At 37.3% G+C, this 22,315-nt stretch overlaps 1 protein-coding gene across 1 annotated transcript; it reads right to left on the bottom strand.

Moving 5' to 3' along the window:
- Positions 1-1,931: 1,931 nt before the first annotated feature.
- On the bottom strand, positions 1,932-21,287 carry LOC149785055 (uncharacterized). Its single transcript, XM_089978773.1, has 2 exons — positions 20,482-21,287; positions 1,932-3,085 (listed from the first exon to the last, which is right to left on the bottom strand). Exons 1-2 carry the CDS (start codon positions 20,927-20,929, stop codon positions 2,025-2,027), a joined length of 1,509 nt encoding a protein of 502 aa, XP_089834899.1. The 5' UTR covers positions 20,930-21,287; the 3' UTR covers positions 1,932-2,024.
- Positions 21,288-22,315: the final 1,028 nt, after the last annotated feature.

Below are 22,315 nucleotides of genomic sequence, written 5' to 3' on the forward strand. Positions count from 1 at the left end.
TTACATGTCTGCGACATGATGCCCCAGTGCTAGACATCACTATAAACTGTCACACTGCAGACATCGTAGCGATATGACTGAAAATTTTTTTAAAGCTAAGTTAAAAATCCAAATCACACCCCCTGACCTCGTCTTACCGACAATAAATGTCCTAATGGCACAGCGTTCCTGATCGTACCGGATTAATGGCGATACTGATTCTGGACACTGTTTGTCTAGCCCACATTTGATATTCCGACGACGGAGGCTGCGGAGACGAAAAGATGAACAGATTGCTAATATTTTAGTCCAAGTTTTCATAGACTCCTTTAAACAGACTCATCATACATACTTGGCTTGAAGCTAATTCATTCTACATGTTCGCCTGTCGCCTTTACCTTGTGGTAAAGGCCACTTATAGCAAATTTGCGTTACGTTTTTGTTTAAAAAAATTATTTTCTTTGTGTACAGTTTTTCGTAAACCCGTGATGGACTTTGCTCATACATGGGATGAATTATTATGATCTGCGGGTGATGGACATAGTCACAGAAAATTTGCGTTAAGGTTTTAGTTACCGTTTGGTCATTTGTTTACATTTCCAATCCTAGATCACTGATGAATTTTGTTCATACATTGGATGAACAATAAGAAACCAAGTTAATTCATTATGTTATTCCTTTTTGTCCTTGTGGTCAAGGTCATACGTTTCACAGCAATATTTGAATAATGGGTTTGATATTCAGGCCCTGGCCTTCTTGTTCCTAATATGTTACACCTGGACACATTTTAAAATCTTTGACGCGCACCATTAATTTAGTGTAAGAATTCTTAACAGAATGATCTTAAATAGCATTTGCGACGTGCCCAGATGACTTCTTTAATACACCTGTTTCGTCACAGAGCTCACCGGCCAGCTGTTTAAGCTGAGCTAGCATACGCTCCATCACCTCTGATACATTATTTCTCTTATTTTGACGACAACAGCAAGATGTATGGCATCATTTGCACATTTTGGGCGCGCCGGTGGAATGCGAGGTCGATAACTCAAATCTACCACTGTGTCAATAAAAACTGTTGTGGTCATTACTTCAGTTACATCGCAATGGATCGGAAATGGTTCCTGTGGCACGTAGGCTATTTTCTTGTTATGACTGAAAGGGAGGTAAGAATGAAGAACAGAAGGGTAACAAAGATAAGAATGAAAGGAGGAAGCAGTTAAGGAGAGGGGAAATAAAGAAAAAAGAGACTGATGTTAAGTTTAAAGGGCAGGTTTGGAAAAGAAAAGAAAGCCTGGACTCAAGCGGGATAACAACCATGTATTTGTGGATTTAAAGACTTTAACAGTAGTAAAGACGTGAGCGTAAATTCACTGGGCATCATGGGTTAAGATGTTAGGAAAACAAAATGACGCCATTTTTGTTAATATATTACCCACATAGCAATAATATCGTTAACTCATAGGCCGATGTCTGCCACAACAAGGGCGATATTTATAATATCGTTAAGTGATAGGCCAATTTCAGTCATATCGAGGCTGACTAGGGGGTCAAACAATTTGTGTTGTAAGTGGCGTTGTTTGGAGGGCAGTTTCACTATGGAAACTGAATAATGTTTTGTTTTGTATCCCAAAGTTCCATGAAATACATTAAAAATTCAAAGCGGAAATATTTTAATTGATGTTTAAACGTCTTTAAATTTAATTTTCAGCGTCTTTCTTTAATAATGATGATCTATTCTACAACCGTATATTTGTCCGCCAGTATCTTACCTTCTCGCAACAGTTACTTCCGAGCTTTAGTCGATGCTTTTCGACTAGTGACGACACGATGACATTAACATTTTAGCAATCTGTCGTGGATTTTACAGCAACAAATTTTGGCGTTTGGCCAATCAGAAGCGGCGTTATAAGTAACAGTAATATTCTTAGAAAGAAAGAACAAAGGCAATGACGAAACAGTTTAATACTTTATTTAATAATTTCTTTTCTTTGTTTCTTTAAGAAAACATTAGAGGTAGCATACATGAGCACAACAGCTGACCCTTTCTAGAAACTAGATTCAAGCCCTTTTTCTAATCGTTTGATATCAAGGCTCAACTTTTTGTTTCTGAGGTTTAAATTTCTTTGCTCCAAGCGAATTTTCTTCTTTTCTTCCATCAAAACCTCATATTGCATTTTAAGTACATCCCGGGTGGTTGGGAATGTCGCCTCCTTATCCATGTCTTCAAACGTTCTTTTCCGAGAGAAATCATTTTCATGTTTGAATGTCTGCAATCTTCTATCTAGTATTTCTGGTCCTTGTACTTCACTTGACCCATTTACTGCTTTCTTGTTATGCTCATCTTCTGGCGCTTGCGACGACTGTAAAGATGTTTGGTCCAAAGGGTCAGCGTTGGGCAAAATAAATATTGTTGAATTTTCTTTTTGTCCTTGAAAAGATTGTGGATTTTGAATTGTTAGAGGCGAATGCGTGTATGGATTCTCAGTTTGCGCTGTGCTATCATCCTGTACCTGAGCTCGATTATGATATAGGCTAGAAGGTATGGATACACTGACATCACAATTATATGCAGATGACATACTTTGCACATCGAGGATAGCAGGAGGTGATGAGCTTAGCAGTAGTGTGCCAGTGTTCTCGGTTGATGCCGGAGGAGTACCATGTGAACTTCCCTCCGTACTTTGTACGTTTGGTGATGGCGATGATCTCATCTCGTCGTCAGACTGCTGAGAGTCATTGGTATCGAGGTCAAAGATTTCAATCACTTCATGTTTAATGTTTTCAACAGATATTTTCTCACGTCTCCTTTGATGTTCATTTAAAGGATTCGAGAAGTTCCTCTGACGAATATTGTAATTACTGGTATTATGGTCTATAATTAACCGCGAATGAATAGAGCTGGCTTCTTGTTGACTCACAGCGAGGCCCACTGGAATTGAACCGTTTCCCGGTTGACTAGCGCGGACTGAATACCCATTACCAATCCCGTGCAGACTGCTGTTGCTGCTGCTGTCTTCCTCGTCCATTCTCGTGTCTTCGAAGAAACTTCTCTGTGAGACGTTGCAAATGCCTGAACGATCATTTCCGTAACTGGAGTTAACAGCCTCTGGAAAATTGATTGTGAATCATTAAATCATGCCGTGGAGTTTAAAAACTTTCGAAAAAAGAACCTGATACCTCGTTTTCTGACTATCTTTCTATTTTCTATAACTGCATATAATTCGGCTTTAATAATGATTTGTTATTAGTATATACCTGAGGCGTCTTTACTGTAAAATTAGTGGTTACATGCTAAAAATAATTCACTGATATAAGTGAAGTGTAATTTACTGGGCAATTTCTTGCCGCTAGTACTCATAAATTCACTTGGTGAATAACTGAACATAATTCTCTAGCTTAAGTTATCAATCATACACGCGACGGCTACCATTGCGACATATTTTCTTGCCAGGAGCTACTTAAAATTTTGGAGGGCCTTATATTATGTGGCATAGCAATTGTACGCGGTTTGAAGTTTCGTAAATTATGACTTTTATCGTTGAAGTAGGCATTCATTAGCGCAACATTCTAAAGAACTATTTTATTTTATTTTATCAACATTAATCGTGCGCAAAAAAGTCTTCCAACCGGCATATATACAATCTGATTAAAATCCAGATCCACGACACACTAAAGGTTAATATTCTCGTGGCCTTTGCAATTCCCAGTGCACTTAATTCTAGTATTATTCCTGATAAAGCATTGCATTTCTTGTTAGGTATTGTTATCTTTAGGTATGATATGTCCCGACTGTCGTGGTTCGCTTTCAGCATCATACTGCTTTTGGTAGATTAACACTAATACTTCGGTAGGAGAACACTAATACTTTGGTAGGATAACACTAAGACCTTGGTAGGATAACATTAACACCTTGGTAGGATAACACTAACCGAGTAGGATAACATTAACACCTTGGTAGGATAACACTAACCGAGTAGGATAACATTAACACCTTGGTAGGATAACACTAAGACCTTGGTAGGATAACATTAACACCTTGGTAGGATAAAGTCACTCTGACTTAAATATGAAAAGTGGTTCCTGCATTGAGGTCAATTTAACACCTTTTGACTGCGAAATCAATAGACTTCTTCTTTACTCCGAGTGCAACGTTTCGTTCTGGTATGTGATGTACAATTAATGTCATTGTGCAGTACCATTTTTTAATCTTTCAGTCACATAGACCAAGGTCATTTTCATTTCACTCCAAAATCAATAGTATCCTTCCTTACCCCAATTTAAGTTTGCTAAGTCTAAATTGTGGCGAACTAGAGTTCCTGTCCTGAAATATTTATTCTTTCTTTAAGCCACAACGACCTTAACATCTGAGCTTTTGACCACGAAATCAAAAGCATTCTTCCCTACCCAAGTGCAAGCCTTCCACAAGTTAACAGAAAGTAGTCCACAACTCAAAATATTGCACGGAAATGAAATTGTTAACACACCAACGGTCTGAGATTATAACATAGTTATAACAAATTTACTTATTTCAACGAAAACAAAAACTAGGAACTTTAAAGGATTTTTCGCCAGGATATTTTTAGGACAATTTATATTGGTCATATTGATTATAGGTGATTACTAAAGCACAGAACTGCGGAGCGTAACACCGTCGGAACAAGCAAGGAGGAAACGTGTCCACTTGGAAAAAAGCAGAAGTTGATGCCCTTAATTTTATGGATTCGCTTTCGATCTATAGCTTTTGTTTTCGATAAATATATTGGTGATAACTTGAAGTTCATTTTATGGAATTTTATTCGTTTATTTTTGATGGATATGTTCTTCTTTGAGGTGCATGTAAGTACAGATTCTTTCTTATTTAATTTGCTTTTATAGCTCCATGTAATTATACACCTTTTCAAAGCTGATGATTCAATGTGAATACAGTCCCACATATTCCTGTTGGAAGGCTAAACTATGTATTACAAAACGTTTTTTCTTTTTTCTTTCTTCTGTACTCTTTGATTGTGACTTTGAAATGGCCGCAAAAGGTTAAAAAAAATACAGTTATTGAATGAAAAGATACTGTTGTATTTTCTCATATCTTGTCTTTGAGTATTTAACTGATCTTCTTTCCCTCTCTCAATGTTCAGAGTACTCGTTTTGATCCTTTATTACAGGGCTGATGCAACAATTAAAGATAAATTCTGCCTTTCATTAATTAAATGTGCTTAAAGTTTATCTTCTGGGTGAATTACTACTTTCCCTAAACTTGATTCTCTCATCCCTCACGTTTGTATTTAGTGTCGCTGACCTTGCAAGAGTGAAAAGACACTTGCACTTAATCCATAATTAGCAGAGAGGGTGGGCGTTTAAGTGTGTTCTAATTAAAGAAGTATTTTTTACTATAAGCACTGTTTGGCGCATATGACGAGGGTTAAATCCTTACTACACGATATTTAACTGAATACGATGTACAAAATTAGCAACGGTACAAGTAAGACATTATTTCCGTCGTAATAAAAAATAATTACAAGAAGAAAAAATAACACGACCAAAGGAATGTGTGTATTGAGATAATAATGGTGACAATTGCAATGATGATGATGAAGAAAAAGATAATTAAACAAACAAATGTCTGACATCTTCAGCAATTCAATCAGCACTGGTACATGTGATTATGCTTGTATTTAAATTCCTTGTACTCGTGTTTAATAGCTTGGAAAGGAGATTGTTTCTGAATGAAAGTGTGTGTGTGTGTGTGTGTGTGTGTGTTTAAGACGAAGTAAGAAACAAAGAAGTCTAAATTACCACGTGTAATACTCTGACCCTTAAATGTCTTGAATAAACAATCGTTCACGTCTTAAGGAAATAAAGTAATTCAGGTACCAGAACATTTTCTATGGTATATTATGTTTGGAAAAGTATCAATCTTCTATCTTTGATCCAAGTGTAGATATAAAGTTGGTGAAACTGTTTTCCACAGACGTAATCAGCAGTGTGCCCATCTTTCCACGGGTGTTTCGTCCCTTATCTCTGAACACCCTCCAGATGGCGGGGCGGCAGTATTGATCAGGTACTACCCGTCTGTAATGGCTGCCCTATTTTGTCTTCGCGTCTGAGCCGGAGCCAACTAGACGCTTCTCTGTGGACCTGCCCAGTGTTTGCACAGATGTCTTGCGTGCCCTTCCTTTTATTCCTAGTGCACTGAGCATCATCATACTGGGCTGGAATCCATCTACCATCAACTTCCACAAGGAATATTCATGCTTTCCATCCTCTGCCCCTGTAAGACTCTATTAACTCTTTGTACTTCATTCTCTTTTTGTCATGAGCGTCTTCTGTACTCTCTTCCCATGGCATAGTAAGTTCCACCAAGATAATTTTCTTTGTAGCTGGTGACCAGATGGCAATGTCAGAGCGGTGGAATGTCTGAACGACATACCAGTTTCCTGCCCATGTCGACCGACATCTCCCATGACTTTGCTTCCTGAAACAGTCCAGTATTCACCGCCGCTGCGGTCTTTTGCCGTTGTCCCACTTTAACAAACCCGATGAACTGATGACCTGTTTTCTTTGAGATTCTCTCTTTACTCCTTTCTCTTTCATATATAACAGTCATCTCCCTCAGTACTTTGTCATGTCTCTATCTGTAGTGACATTGGGCCAGTGCAACCTGTCATCCTGACAATATGTGAGCGAGTGTTCTTCTTCCTTGACACAGTTGACATAATGTGTCTTTTAAGAGCTTCCACTTCACTAGGTTGGCTGGTGACGGTAGGAGGACATACGCCGATCAAAGCAGAAACCGCAGCCATATATCTTCCCATGTAAGTTTCCTTTCTGGCAGTAATCACTTTGTCTAATTAGTTTGGATCCCCATTTGGACTGCCTCTGCTGATCTTGATTCCTCCCCTGCCCTACCGATATCCTCTTGGACCATCTTTCTCATTTCAACTTTGTTCACATTCTTCCATGTTTGCCTTGTTCTTTACCCTAGTCCTTCCCTCCCAACATTTGTTGAACTTACAATGTCCCTCTGCCTTAGTCTGCTCTCTTCCTGGTCCACTGCTTGGCTCACTGACCATTTTCTTCCAGTTCGTACTCGAATGCCAGCACCTTTGATTTTCTCGTCTCACGAATCCCTAGGGACAAGAAGAAGTCTTATTTCTGGTACCTCATATTCCTCTACCAATGATGTAAGGGACAGCTGTAGTTTATTGATTATGCCATATAACCCGATGCTGGTAAATGATGGAGGAACACCACGCCATCGCCGTAAATGTGATTGTTTATTATCTGTTCTAACTTCTCTACTGTACTGGTAGGGATCTCAGTAACCATCAGTAGCCATATGAGCCCCGCAAGAAGAACATTCTGGTAGACACAGGCCTTAAACTTCCCTAAAAGTCCTGATTTGTCAATCTTCCGCAACACTTCATCTGCCTGCTGCCTGAGTTTAACTGAATTATTGTTGTCTGTCAGGCTTGCGTGGAACCATTTTCCAAGGCATCTGATCGGATTGTCCGATAATGTAGGTATGTTTTCACCTTGTATCATCAGTCTGAACTGTTTGTGACACCCTCTTCTTTACCACCAGACACCTGGACCTCTTTGGTTTAAAGTTTATTCTTACCCAACCAGTTGTCTCATCTAAGGCAGAGAGAACCCATTTAGCCTGGACACGTAGGTCTGTGTTGTTATCGTCATATCATCCATAAACCCTCCATTAGAAGGGAGACGAATGCCCGAATCTGTTTTGGGACCTCTGGACTCTTTGAGCAGCTTTGATGATGCGGTTCATTCCCATCAATAAACAAAATTACTGAGATAGCACACCCCGTTACAGTGCCCTTTTCCACTTTCAGACATGTAGTTGCGAACTTATTGCGAATCTCAAGTGTATATTGCTGAAGTAGCTCATGATCAACTTGCCAACATGATTAGGGACATGGTAGTGATGTAGAGCTGTCTCAATCAGTTGATGGGGTATTGAACCATACGCATTAGCTAGGTCGAGCAAACACGACTGTCAGGGTTTTCCGGTTTATTCTAGTTTCAATTGGGTCAAGGCGCTGTTATGTCCAACACAATCAGAAAATCCTGGAATTCCACCCTTTTGGGCAGATGTGTCTACATATCTGTTATCTGTCATGTATGCTGTCATCCGTTTTGTCAGGATAGAGAAGATCTTCCGTTCAACGCTAGTGAGATTGTCCTGAATTGCTCGATCGATCTGGAGTCCTAGTCCTTTTGTGTGAAGCAACCTTCAGTCTGTTGCCAACAACCTGGAAGTTTAAGCTTCCTCCATACTGTGCGAAGAAGTTGCCACAACCGTCTCTAAAGCTTCGGGTATTTCTTGTACACCTTATACGGTATTATCGCTGAACCCTGTAGTGAACAGAATTGGGCTTTCTTCACAACATCATAAACCTCTTTCCAAGTCGGTTCTTTCAGGTCTATAAGTTTGCTCGGTGGTTCTATGGGATCGATTCTTCTACAGTTACCAAAAGGCTGTTATCTGTGGTGATCGGAGTAGGTAACTTTCCAAAATCCATCTTTCCAGACTTTTCTCCATACTTTCCCGCAATGGCATTTTGTTTCCGCCTTAACACCATTCAATGTCGTTTGGATACTATTTTCGTCGTCGTTGTATCCGTCCAGTTGGGTCTATCCTCGCCTCCCTCCCCAAGGCCTTTGGGTATTTTATTTTGTTATTACTTGCAGCATGCTTTAAATGTCTTTTTCCAAAGACTGCAAGACGAGAAGCCATCACATCTTGACTCAGGTACTAGTATTTCCTAGAAGTCATCTGTCTCCCCAGGTGTCACTAATCTTCCTTAGTTGTCATCCAGTCTTTCCTGGACGTCACATGTCTCTCCAGGTGTCACCAATCTTCCTTAGTTGTCATCCAGCCTTTACTGGAAGTCACTGGTAATCCAGATACAATAGTGTAGATATACAGTTGGTGAAACTGCTTTCCACAGACGTCATCAGCCGAGTGATATAATTTGGAAAAGTCCCAAATTCTCTCTTTATTGCCAAGTTCATTTACCATTTGGAAAATTCTCACATTTCTGTCTTTACAGCCAAGTTCATATAGCATCTAATATATATGGGAACTAGCCGACCTAAACATATCGAATCGGTCGTTTGGCTAGGGGTGGTAATGTTTAATAACCTATAATTAGCTTTTCTATGCACACATTCTATATAAGGTATTATTTTTCACCCACCCCCATCTACCCTATCAGTCATCCTGGGTCTATATTTGCTAGTCATTGTGTTCTTGTGTTGACCAGATCAATCACTCTAAGGGTCCATATATATGATTTACATATATATGATTTTATTTTTAATAGTATGAGGAACAGGGATGCAAATTCATTTGTTATGACTGTTGGCAGATCGATTATATCAAAATATGATCATGATACCCGTCCTCTGTGCAGCCCTGTACCTGAAGACATTCCACCATTTACCGTTTTCATCATAGTCATGTGGTATCCTTGTTTCCCACGCTGCCCTTTAAAGTATTTACGTCTACTATTGATATTGCAAACCAAACATAGGAAGGGAAGTTCCTTGGATGGAGTGCTACAAATATAACAAGAGTCCCTCGAAGGAACTGGCGCTCTACTGGGAGAAGTGGATTTCCGGGAATTCAAGATAAGATCATCTCTTTTTTTAACTGACTAGTGTTGAAATCATCTGATCCTGTTCACGACTGAAATATTTTCAAATCTGCTGCTGTTGTACACATATTGGATGTCAGCTTAGAAGCCTTTTGGTGGAAACACCGTATCATGTAAACATCCATTCAGGGTACGTTTTGACAAGAATTTTAAGAAAGTTGTCTTAGCATTTGTATAGGATGTACGACTGGCATCAGTTTCATTTAGGACCAACAAGGTATCATACGAAATTCATTGGTGAAAACCCCATCTTGATATAGCCTTCCATTTCGAGAGGTATAGAGATAATAATATGTGTAGGATCTGACATTTCTTGCAGAAGGAGTAGCCATAACAAGATATTCGAGACACGTACTGTAGATATCATATTAGACATCATTTTTTATATAAAAAACAACTTGACTTCATATGTCTTCGGGTGAAAACCTCACATCAATATGACTTTCTGTTCAAACTGAATTGGGATTAAAATGTTTCTAAGATGGCTGCCATATTTGGATATCAGATTGGCACCATTTTAGTTACATATTGCCATATATTAAAAGAAGTATTTTAGTGTAAACACCATTTTAATACGACCATCAATTCAGGAGGAGTAGCGATAACAAGATTTTCAAAAAGGTGGCAGTGGCGACCATATTAGAACAGATCGGCACCTCCGTGAAAACCCATGTTAATATGACCACCCATACAGGAAGAGCGACGATAACAATATTTTCAATATGGATGTTCTGGCTGACGTATAGGACGTCCAAATGGCACCAATTTCATTGCGAACCAGTTAGACATCATAAGAACAATTTTGGTAAGAACCTCTTGTTGACATAACCATCCAATGAGGACGAGTTGCGATGACAAGATTTTCAAGATAGCTGTTGTGGCGGCCATATTTGATGTCGGATCAGCAACATTTTCATTAAGGACCAAGAAGACCAAGGAATAAATGTGTGTGTAAAGATTCAAGGCAATCTTCCAAGTAGTTTCGGAGGAGTAGCGATAACAGACGTGAGCAGTAACGAACGGATGGAAGATGGTCAATAGACCATCCCATAAGTTCTTGTGGTCTATAACCGCTAGAGCCTCAAATCAGATAAATTTAAAATGGAAGTCAAATGTAATAGCTGTGGTGAAATGAAGAAGACAAAGATGGAAAAACTAAACACAAAGTATCATATATATATATATATATATATATATATATATATATATATATATATATATATATATATATAAAATTTGAAAATCAATTTGGGAACATCAATTAGACGTTCAGTGAGGAAATTGCACATAAAGATTTATTTCTCCTCAACACTTAAATTTCAATTTACTAGCCAGAAATTTACTCAATCTTGCATTTTCTAATGTTGAAGAGTACTAGTATACTGGTGCTAAATATGTAATTAAGTCGTCTTATCTACAATGTTCTAACTTCCAAAGTGTTTAAGATTATCAAAAAATGTGTAATATATATATATATATATATATATATTAATTACCTATTAATCGGCATGTTGTATACTTCTTACTTACGTAATAATTAGGTAATACAACTAATTCTCTATGTATGGCATGCTAATCTTTTATCAAACAAGCTTAAATCTTAAACCCTGGCTTCTATTTGTGTTAATGGGTGTTACACTTAAGCTTCTAATCAACAAGTATCTACCTTGCTAACGTTACAGCGGTAATTTGGAGACATAAGTACCCTCTAATGCTTGGCGTGTTACCTCTCTATTTATCGAACTTTCCATGTACATGTACCTCAAAATATGTAAGTATTTAAGCAAATAATAGTGATATACATTATGCATTCTAAACGGGGGGGGGGATTATTTATGTTTATACAAGCTTGTTTCATCCATCTCACTCTCAAACATTTTTTTCAAGTACATCTAACAACGTAAATATTTCTGAGTAGATTAATGACACACCATATATATTATATATAAGTTAATTTTCTTACCAGAATATATACTGAAAACTTGTAAACTCTCTTTTTATTAAACTTTATAGGTATCTCAAAGTCTAATCGTTGTACCTTTTAGTTCGTACTTATTAGAGTATAGATGTATATCTATAATCTTCCTACAGTATGAATCAAAGTAGTTCATGATAAACGAAGGTCATCTTGAAAGAACATTTGAATTTGACTTGGTTAGTACCTATGCTTGAGAAGAAATATACTTTTAAGAAGACATATCAAAGGCCACTATGGCGGCCATTTTGTATGTCAGATCGGCGCTCAATTAAGAATAAAATTAAATACAAGTTATCTGCAAATATACTTTTTCTATCACAAAGTGGCATAGATAATGATATACAATAAATACGATAAAGTAACTAACTCTCTTATCTAATGTTAATTGTGTATACTGATAAAATAGATAAGCGTAGTATTCTGACGCTGATGACGTATACGATTTCCTACACTAATAATGCCTTGTATTCTTTCTAAATCTAAAATAATTTAGAAACAAATAATCTATGGTCTATATGTAATGAATCAATGCGGGAAAATGGAGAGATCGACGCAAAACTGTTAATGCTTCTTGTCCTGAACTAAAGTGAGGTAGATACAGAAGGATTTCATGTAAATTACTGTGGAAATTTAGTCTCTACAACAAAAATGTTGAAATTTGCAGACTAGGCATTAATTCTAAAAGCTTTGAATATCTCTACTAAGTCTTTCTGTCTGAATATTTATAGTAACTCTTTCTACTATACGTATGCCCAAAAGATGATATGAATATACCTTACTGAAAATATTGTATGGTATTAAAATGAACTTATCAATGGTTCTAAATGAACTGCACAATAGACAACTTAAGTATGAAGAGAGATGCATTATATCTGAGAAGAAAATTTACAGCAACAAGTTGATAAAGTTATCCCAATCCTTGGTTATGTTCAGAATTATTTCAGACATCAATCAACACTTCAGTGTGTGTGTGTGTGTGTGTGTGTGTGTGTGTGTAATTTTGATTTTTTTATCGTAGCTTTAACAATTTTTCCAGTCATATCACTACGATGTCTGCAGTGTGGCAGTTAATAGTGATGTCTAACTCTGGGGCATTATGCGACAGACATGTATCATCATGTCCCACTCAGTCACATTATCCTGGCCGACCAGTCCTAACACTAACCTCTTAATGCTGAGCGCATAGCGAGGTAGCTATTAGCAGGGGCGTATTAACCATTAAGCAGACTAAGCACGTGCATAGGGCACCAGGGCCAAAGGGGGCACCACGAAGTTGAGAAAAGGGTGAAAAGAAAAAAAAAACGAATGAAGATTTCCAAAAAAAATTTGATAAAGCTAGTGCAAATTGATCATAATGTTCTGTTTCTTGATCATGGTGCACCCTAGGGTTATCTTCCCAGGTGTACGTGGAAAGGAGGGGGGCACCAAGATTTGTCAGTGCTTAGGGCACCAGTGAGCCTTAATCCGCCCCTGGCTATTAGTACCATATTTTAATAAGTCTTTGGTATGATTCAGCCAGGGTTCGAACCCACGACCTTCCGCATCCGAGGCGGACGCTCTAACCATTAGGCCAACGGACCTAAACTACAGAGAAAATGGCAGAATGGAAATGTTAAATCTGATTGTGATACAGCCATTTTCATTAAAAACTTGTTAAAACATACGAAAGTTTTTAAATTATGGATCGATTATGATTTTTCTTCTTAGAATGTTTTTTTTTTAATTCTGATTCATCAAGACCTGAATCTGATTTAGAAGACGATTATAGTAACTTTCGCTTCCAAAATCTTTTCTAAACATTCTCATAAAACTGAAAATGATTCAGATAATGCTGAAACCAATGGTGCCTATCAATGAGTCATTCTCTTACAACGCGACAAATATTAAATATTCAGCAAGTGAAAGAGTAATTAATATATATGCCTAAACTTTCAATGAATTAATTCTTGTTGCTCATGTATTAAATCAGTATTACTACCTACGCCTAAATAAGACGTGTGTGACGATGTTTATGGCTTACGAAAAGTATCATTTAAAAAGAACGGGATGAAGGTACACAAGTATCGTTTCGTTCGCAAGTACCTTATTTCTTTCGCCTCAGCCATTGTAGAGGTTGTTGTTGTGGGTTTAACGCCATTTTTCAGCACTCACGGTACTAATTCAGTCCCCATATTAAACCTATGCTAATACCATGATATTATAACTTCAATAACTTAAAATTTCAGAATGTTTATGATCAACCTGATATTTGTCAGCACATACATATCCTTGAGGACAGCTTCTCTGCAGAGAAAGCCATAGTCCCGAGGCATTTTCTGGATCTAAACGTGTTTGAAACATGTGCTTTCAATACCGCAGCAAAGGGTCAGGTGCTGATTTCAGTAATCTGTAATTGATTTCAAACAATAGTCTGCAGAGGAAATGAAATTATATCAATTAAAGACAATGTCGGCTTTTTTCAGTTACAACCTGGATAAGCTTTCAAATGAAGGAATAGCAATAACAATATTTTCAAAATTCCCATGTTCAGGCCATATTGAATCTCTGAGTAGCACCAGTTTCCATTTTGGACCAATTAAAGTACGGCAAAAAAATTGGTGTAAAGATTCAAGGCAATCATCCAAGTAGCTTATGAGTAGTAGCGATAACGTACGCGTGCTAACGGACTGACAGGCGTCGGACAACAGACCATCCCATAAACTCTTCTCGTCTATGACCAGTACAATTAAAACTACGGCCGAAGCTAAAAGTAATGCAAAATTTCCTAAATTACTACGGAATTTAGCAGAGACTAAAAAGAAATCGAAGAGAAAATTTTTGCTAGTTATTGGAAATCGTGCTGTTTATAACAATTAACAATACAAAAAGAACCGTCACCAAGAAAAACTAATATTACGAATTTTGTTTTTACACAATTCTACAAGTGTAACTGAAAACATTAAACATATTGCACCAAATTTCTGATACTAAAGAAAAAATCCAGATAATGTTTCAAAAGTTTTAATTGTAAGTTTTAAGAAAATAACTAATTTTTAAACAAATTGTAAAAGTATTTTTAAAACATGAGAAACTTAAATGTTAAAAAAATTAAACAAAACATAACATTAAATAAGAGTCCGTTGAAGAGACTGTCACTCTTCTGGGAGAAAAGATTTTCCAGGAATTCAGGAAAAGACTTTCTTCTTTAACTGCGGAGTGTTGAAACCATCTCTGACATGCTTCAGCGATAACAAGGATTTTGAATTCGTTTTTGTGGTACACATACTGGTTGTGAGATTGATGCCATTTTCATTTAGGACAAACTAGACAGCATTAAAAGTTGTTTTTGGCGTTTTCTTTGTATTAAAGCCTCACTTCGTAATGTTCATCCAGTCAGGGGGTTAGTGACAGCAAGATTTCACAACAGCCGTCATAGCAGCCATATTGGTTATCCGAATGGTGCCATTTTCATCCAGGACCAAATAGTTATCATAAGTAGTCCATTGGTAAAACTCCATGTTGAACTACTATATTTGGAGAAGAGTAAAGATAACAATATATTTAAGATAGCTACGATGTTGGCCATAATGAGGTTTAGTCGTTTTCATTATGGTCCAGGCAACTTTCATTTGGGTCCAAGTAGACAAACATAAAAACTCTTCTGATGAAAACCCCATGTCAACATTGCTTTCCTTTCAAAAGGAGTAGCTAAAACGAAATTTTCTAGATGGTCATATATTTGACGTCAGAACATCACAATTTTAATTCAAGATCCACAAAACAGTATAAGATGTCTTTTAGTGAAAACCCCGTGATAATATAAGCATTATCTCAGACGAAGTATTAATACATGATTTTCAAGATGGCCACTGTGGCAGCCATGTGACCCCAGATCAACGCATTTTTCATTTAAAACCAAGTATAAATCATAACATGTATTTTGGTGAAAACCCCGTATCAGTATGACTTTCCATTTAGGACGGGTAGAAATAAGATGTTTGCTTTGCAGGCCGTAATGACGTTAGATTGGGACTACTTTCATTTCAGGATTGTCAAGATGGCAAATGTGACAGCCATTGAGGATATCAGATTGGAACCATGCCCATTTAAGACCAACTGGACGTAATACATCTTTTGGTGAAAACCTCACGTTCAGTTCAGGAGAAGTTGCAATAAGACATTTTTCAACATGGTTGCCTTGGTTACCAAATTAGACTTTAGATCAGTACCATTTTTATTCATGACCATCTAGACATCATGAACATTATTTTAGTGACACCTAATGTTGCCATGACCATACATTTAGGAGGGGTACTTATAACAGAACTTTTATAGATGGACCACTGTGGTCCCCAGATCGATGCATCGCAATCAAAGACAGTGTAACAGTAAGAATTTGTAAGATGTTATGTCATCTTAGAGATAAGTGAGTTAGCGTTAATAAGTCAGCGAGACACAAAGCCAATTAAGCTGATTAATGTGTTTAGGAAACGTGCTACGGCCAGAGCCTGGGCTACAATGCCGTGCATTGATGTTCCTGGTTTGGGCATGATTGATTTTTAATGAGGGTCCGCTTGAGAACGGTCAGGCAGAATGGCCAAGGCGAGGTGAATTTTATTAAAATTATCGGCAAATGCAATGAGTTTAATTGATGCTAATGACACCTTTAGTCTTTCTTGAAATACGTGGCATAAGATGAAACTGCAGAAACAGGTTTTATTAAGAAAGCGCGAAAATATGAAGAATTACTCAAACCTCAGTGAGCAAATAACGGAGGTTAGATAAATCTAATCCTGACTGGCTAAGATAGATAAAGGGTGGTCTTTCCAGCCAAAATTTCGTGTTTTTTCAAATCTTCTACATCGAAATATTAGTCTAGCTGAGATCATGACTCCGAAGACAATTATTTTTTCTTGTGAAATGAAAAGTCTAAGGGACGTATATGTAATGAAAATATTGAGAGACGATTCTGTAAAAGGGTAAAGAGACGATTAAGGGGGGGGGGGGGGAGCAAGGTACCGTATCTTAGTTTCACACAATTTCTCTGACATCAGTCAGAGATAGTTGTCTGAATTTACTTTATCTAAGAATTTCATAGAATTTTATTTTTGATCCGAAGATAATCGTTTGAATTCATGTCTTAACTGTTATATGACTAATTTATTCTAAGAATTCATACACTAGATTCTTGATAAGACTCTTCGAATTTATTCGTGTATGTCATACGAATCGTGTATGCTAGGAATTGATAGCCTCCTCCAGTTGATAGGATGTTACGCCAATGAACTATTAATATTGTAATTATGACATGAACTGAATCTTTTAATCGCGTATTAGCATTTGAGAGCCTGTTGGCCGCCATTTTGTCCAGATAACGACTGATAGCCCTCACGGTAGGACGTGATGAGTTATCAAAAGACTATGCTATGCTCCATTAGTGATACTAAATAGTCTATCAAAGATATACATTAATCTTCAAGTGCTACTCTCTTTTTATAGACAGAAACGGAGCTAGAATTTATATATTAATTGGATACATTAATGATTAAGGTCATACGTTAAGTTTCTATACCGTTTGATGAGGTGGTATGTACACAGATTACTTCATGATATGCAAAAATGTGACCTGGAAACCACATTAGCAGTTAGTGTCTATTTGAATTCGATATGACAAAATCTGACGTAACTAGAGAGATGACTTTCTATCCGAGTAGTAGGACCTTACGAACTATTTAGGCTGCCTATTTATATATTTTAATGGGGAAATAGTTCCACACAACGACACAACAACGCAAAGAAACAGGGACGAAGAAGGGATCATATTGCAGTTACGACCCATAAGAAGCTGGATGGAATAGAGATGTCATTGCAGGCCGTATTACATTAGAAGTTAGAGTGATAAATCAACCCCAACCTACTACTAGTATTGAATCTGGAGTGACCCGCAAAGAGTCAGCAGGTTAAGCAGTCATACTAGACAACTGAGTTCGAATACTCTCACTCGATTTCATGAAGAAATTGGTGATATCTATAGAAACGGATCAGCCAACTGCATTCTATATTAACTTTCTTGTAATTATTTTCCAATAGAAGTGTATCCTTCAAGTGTTTTATACGATTTTGTTTTGTTTATAATAACTGATTCAATTGTCTTATTTCATACACGGGGGCCAACACTTTTGTATAGTAAACAAATTTGATGGGCAGGTCTTCACATTTGAAATCACCACAGGCAAAAGGTTTATGTTGGTAGAAGTGATATGCAAGTACTTGTTATGCCCTCGATGAATATTTTCTTTCCTTCATTTTATTTTACATGCGCGCATGGTCATGTAATATGATGTGCGCTGTAATTCACCTTTGTCGCAAATGTTAGCACCCGTAGTGGTAATGACCTATTTTCCTTGCTAAAATACTTATATGTTTTATGTACTGGCAAAGCTGACATGACACTACATTCAAGAGAATCCTCCCCCACCTTCACCCCCAGCATTTCAAACTTAGATCGATATTTAGCGCAAAAGAGAAAAATCATTAATTTGTAATGATTTTATATTAAAGAGAGTAACAACTTTGTTTTCCGCAAGTGCACTGATGTCCTCTCTTGGAACCTCATTTCAGAAAACCATGAAAACCCAAGTCTCCATTATCACCGACCGTTCATGCCATCGAGGAAATTATTTTTGTTATAAAGAAAGATATTAAGAAACAAGAGTACCGTAAACGGCATATTATGAGCCTGCCATGTATTTAATAGTCCCCTATGTAGGCACTTAACACTAAATTTACTGTACAGAAACCATTAGTGTCTGATTATACTTACCATGACCTTGACCTATGTTCTTTTCATCCTAAAATCGCTAGATTTCTTTTTTTACTGTAACTGCAAGCCATCTAGAAAGTTTTATCAAGGAACTTGTTCTAGAACAAAATTTATTCAGCAAAATACATGTTTTAATCCACAATGACCTTGGACTTTGACCCTCAAAATGATCAGATCGCTTTCGTACCTTAAGGGCAAGCCTTCAACAACTAAAGAGTCAGAAGGTACAACGCAAAATCTATTTTTCTTACTGCAGTCACAGTGACATTGCCCTCTGATCCCAAAATTGACAGCTTTCACTTGTGCAAGCCAACCTGGGTACATGAGAAAGCTTGCAGTAGCCTCCCGTGGGTTGGTGGGTTTTTCCCGGTCCTTCCTCCACCAAATATACTGGCCGCCCAATATAACCTTTCATGTGCTAAAAGAAAACGGCGTTTAAATCCCACAAAACTAAATCAATCCGTGAATCTGACGCCGAACTAATGCTACTGTGCAGAAACTATTTTTTATTTTCAGTCAAAGTGCCTTTGAACTTCTGACCCCACAACAAAATATGGGGTTCTTATGTACCCCATGTGTGTTGGAGAACTCAGGTTATTGCGTACGTACAATTTTTATTCCGTCGCTGTGACCGTAATCTTTGACATTCCAGTTATGACTATGTTGGTTTGCCAAAATAGTTCCATAACGCGAAACAAAAGTACTGATTTCGGAAGTGCAGAACTCAGTTGTTTGTAAGAGGGAGCAGATTACCAGGAAACTTGTATATTTAATATCTTTCTGGATTGAATTTTCTAAAAAAAATTGTTTAATTGGCGGTTTTGACTTGTTGCATTTTATTCAGTTGGTACCTACTTCTAACGGGGCCCCGAGTGGCCGAGTGGTCTAAAGCGCTCTTCGTTACGGATCACTGCCATCTCACCTCTGTCTGCGGCGGTTCGAGTCTAAGATTCAGCCAATGTGGGCATGTGAGAAAGCTTGCCAGTAGCTTCTCGTGGGTCGGTGGTTCTTTCCGGGGTTTTCCGGGTTCTTCCTCCACCATTAATACTGGCCGCCATGTATAGTATCGTGCTGAAAAATGGCGTTAAACCCCACAACAACAACAACCTACTTCTAAGTTAGCTGTTCTCAACATGTACTAATAATAAACAAGAAACTTAGAAATGTCCGTAATTTTAATCTCCAAAACAAACAATATTTTCTAGTAATTTTCACATATTTTCCCACTGACACGCAGCACTAAAACCACAGCAATATTCAGTTTAATAAATGCCTTTTCTACTCTCAAGCGACTAAAAAATCAATGTCGCAATGGCCTCAGAAAATCTTTTTCTTTTTAAGGTGCCGATTTTTTACTTTATTCGTTGTTTTCTGTAATCAAATAAAAATGTTATGATATCGAAATATAATATTGGACTGAATAAATTTGAGTCTTTTTATATTAAACATATTACTGAATTATATCCTAATTATATCCTAAATTTTCAAATGATATGATAAAATCGAATTTATGGTCCGGTATTGTGAACATATTGCCATAAACTATAACCACATCTCGCGGAATCTCCCTCGCGGTAATAGCGGAAGAAAAACAAAACATGCCTAATTAACTCTGTACTTAATTAATCAATTGACATGTTATATTTTGTTGTACAAGCATACAAACCGTGACAATTAATATGCGTTAAAAAAATTGACAATTGCTACTTATTTTGAACTGTTGTTTAAAATCATGCCGTCTATAGAAAAAAAATCTTATCTATCTTATCTTAGGAGACTACTATCTCCTTCCTATGACCTCTCCTTAAAAGTATCAATTAACATGTTATATGTCTGTGCGAGTCCACAGACCGTTAAAGTTAATTTAAAAAAACAAAAACACTCAACTGAGTATCACCTCTCATTCATAGTTACGCAACTTGGTTAACTGCCTATCACAACGTAGATTAGATTTTATTATGTCGTATCTTTTCTCATGTGATTAACTGTGAATAGGCGTCCCATAAGTATATGAGAACTTCAGAGAGAGAGAGAGAGAGAGAGTTTACCAATTCGTTTATCCCTCCAGTCTTGTCTATGTGTGAAGCCTGGATAATTCTTCAGCATGTTGATCATTCTCATAGATACTGGGTGAATCTGAACATTTGTGTTTTCCGCGCCTTTCTGGCCTTCTGCATCCTTTTGCTCACTGGTCCCTGCATTTTTTATATACTCCGCATAGTCTCTCTTGGCTTGCTGAAAAACATTCCTCCATTTTTCCTTAACCTCTTGGCATGTCCTCGAAGTAACCCCAATCTTGTTCACTGCTGCTGTTATTTCTAACCAAATCGCTTGTTTCTTTTGGTTGGTCACATAATCAGTGTGTTTAGACTGAACAATGTCCATGTATTTCTCAACCATATCCAGGATGGCGTCCGTCTCAGTTGCTGTAAAATTCTGCTTCCGCTTTCTACGCTGCCATGCCCACGAGTTTATGTCCATACATTCGTCTTCCATTTAAAATAATCGAAACGTATTCCCTGCTCTGTCAAATGTTCAACAACCGAGTTATTAAAACTTTCCTGCGGTCACTCCTTGTCTCTGTGTTAAGGTTTTAAATGTCCCCAAGTGGCACAAGTCCTAGCAATGAAGAACAATATCACAATATCATCCGACATCTTTATGTCAAACTCAGCGTTATGTACATGCCAGAGATAGCGCAGGCCGACTAACCTAGCTAACGCTAACTCACTGCCAACAGCAGATAACTTAAGTTTTTATCGATCGGTACGTGCTTTGCTGGCTAGGTAATCAGTGATTAGCCCGCGTCTTGCCATAGTTACTGCTCAAAGCCGCGGGCTAAGGAGTGTTTGACAGCTTGTGGAACAGAGGAATAATTAATGCTGCTGTTCTCCAATTAATGCCCAGTGGCACCATATAACAGTTTGCGTTTATGAGGAAGCTTACGAAAGTGAATGCTGTTTATCTCTCTCTACACGTTGTATATGTTTACTTTAAGTCCGTAACTATTACAGTTTTCGTAGTTCTTTACATCACAGATAATCTCTTTCAAAAGGAATATTAATAAGATTGCTTATCCAGGCAAACAACAACAACAACAACAACAAAAAGCAACACCAAAATACGAACAAAAACAAACAAACAAAAACAAAACAAAACAATGACGACAAAAATTGCAAATGCAAAGTTTATTTCCTCTTACCATAAAAAGACACTTTGTCTGTCTGCCCTCCTATCTATCCATTTATCTCCAGTGAAATAATACAGATGATATTTGCTTACATCGAGTGAATAACAAAGATATATTTTATTGATTTTCTGAAAAACTCAAATATGCTAACTCGGAACAAGCCAAATTTCGTTTATTTTCAATTTTATGCTCAAACGTACTGGCTATCAATATGAATAACAGATTGAAGAAGACTTCTTACGGTATTCCGTGCGCTAATGTCGGCTGTTTACCGTTTATGTTCTTCTGCATTTTGTGCACATTCTCAGTGCAAAAATCAGTAGTAACATAGTTCTATTTTCAAGCTGATTGGGTTTTTATTGGGGGGGGGGGAGGGATCAACCAACAAAGATACAAACACATACCCCCTCCCCACAAATGAAAAGCTAAAAAGCATATTGTGGGATTTTTAATAGGATACTATTCTCATTCTTGTAATTAAAATAAGCAAGTGACAAAATGAGAGATCCTCCCTCGTAGCATTATCGATGTCTACGGAGCGAAGAGAAAAATTGTGGTTATATACGGCATCAATAGTATTTCCGCGACCTCCTAAATTTCATTACCTTTCCTTAATCGAATCATCTGCATGCTAAATATGGCATTCAATTATTTAATAAAAATAAATCTGATACATACACATAACAAGTCTG

This window comes from Sinohyriopsis cumingii, chromosome 13 (assembly GCF_028554795.1).
Source record: "Sinohyriopsis cumingii isolate HCF-2022 chromosome 13, ASM2855479v2, whole genome shotgun sequence".
In the NCBI taxonomy this organism is placed as follows: Eukaryota; Metazoa; Mollusca; class Bivalvia; order Unionida; family Unionidae; genus Sinohyriopsis; species Sinohyriopsis cumingii.

Excerpts from the sequence above, each read along its gene's own strand:
- LOC149785055 (XM_089978773.1), bottom strand. The coding sequence starts at position 20,929 with ATGGAAGACGAATGTATGGACATAAACTCGTGGGCATGGCAGCGTAGA. Across the intron at positions 3,086-20,481 it reads CTGGAGGGATAAACGAATTG|AGGCTGTTAACTCCAGTTAC; the intron begins GTAAACTCTCTC and ends TCAATTTTCCAG.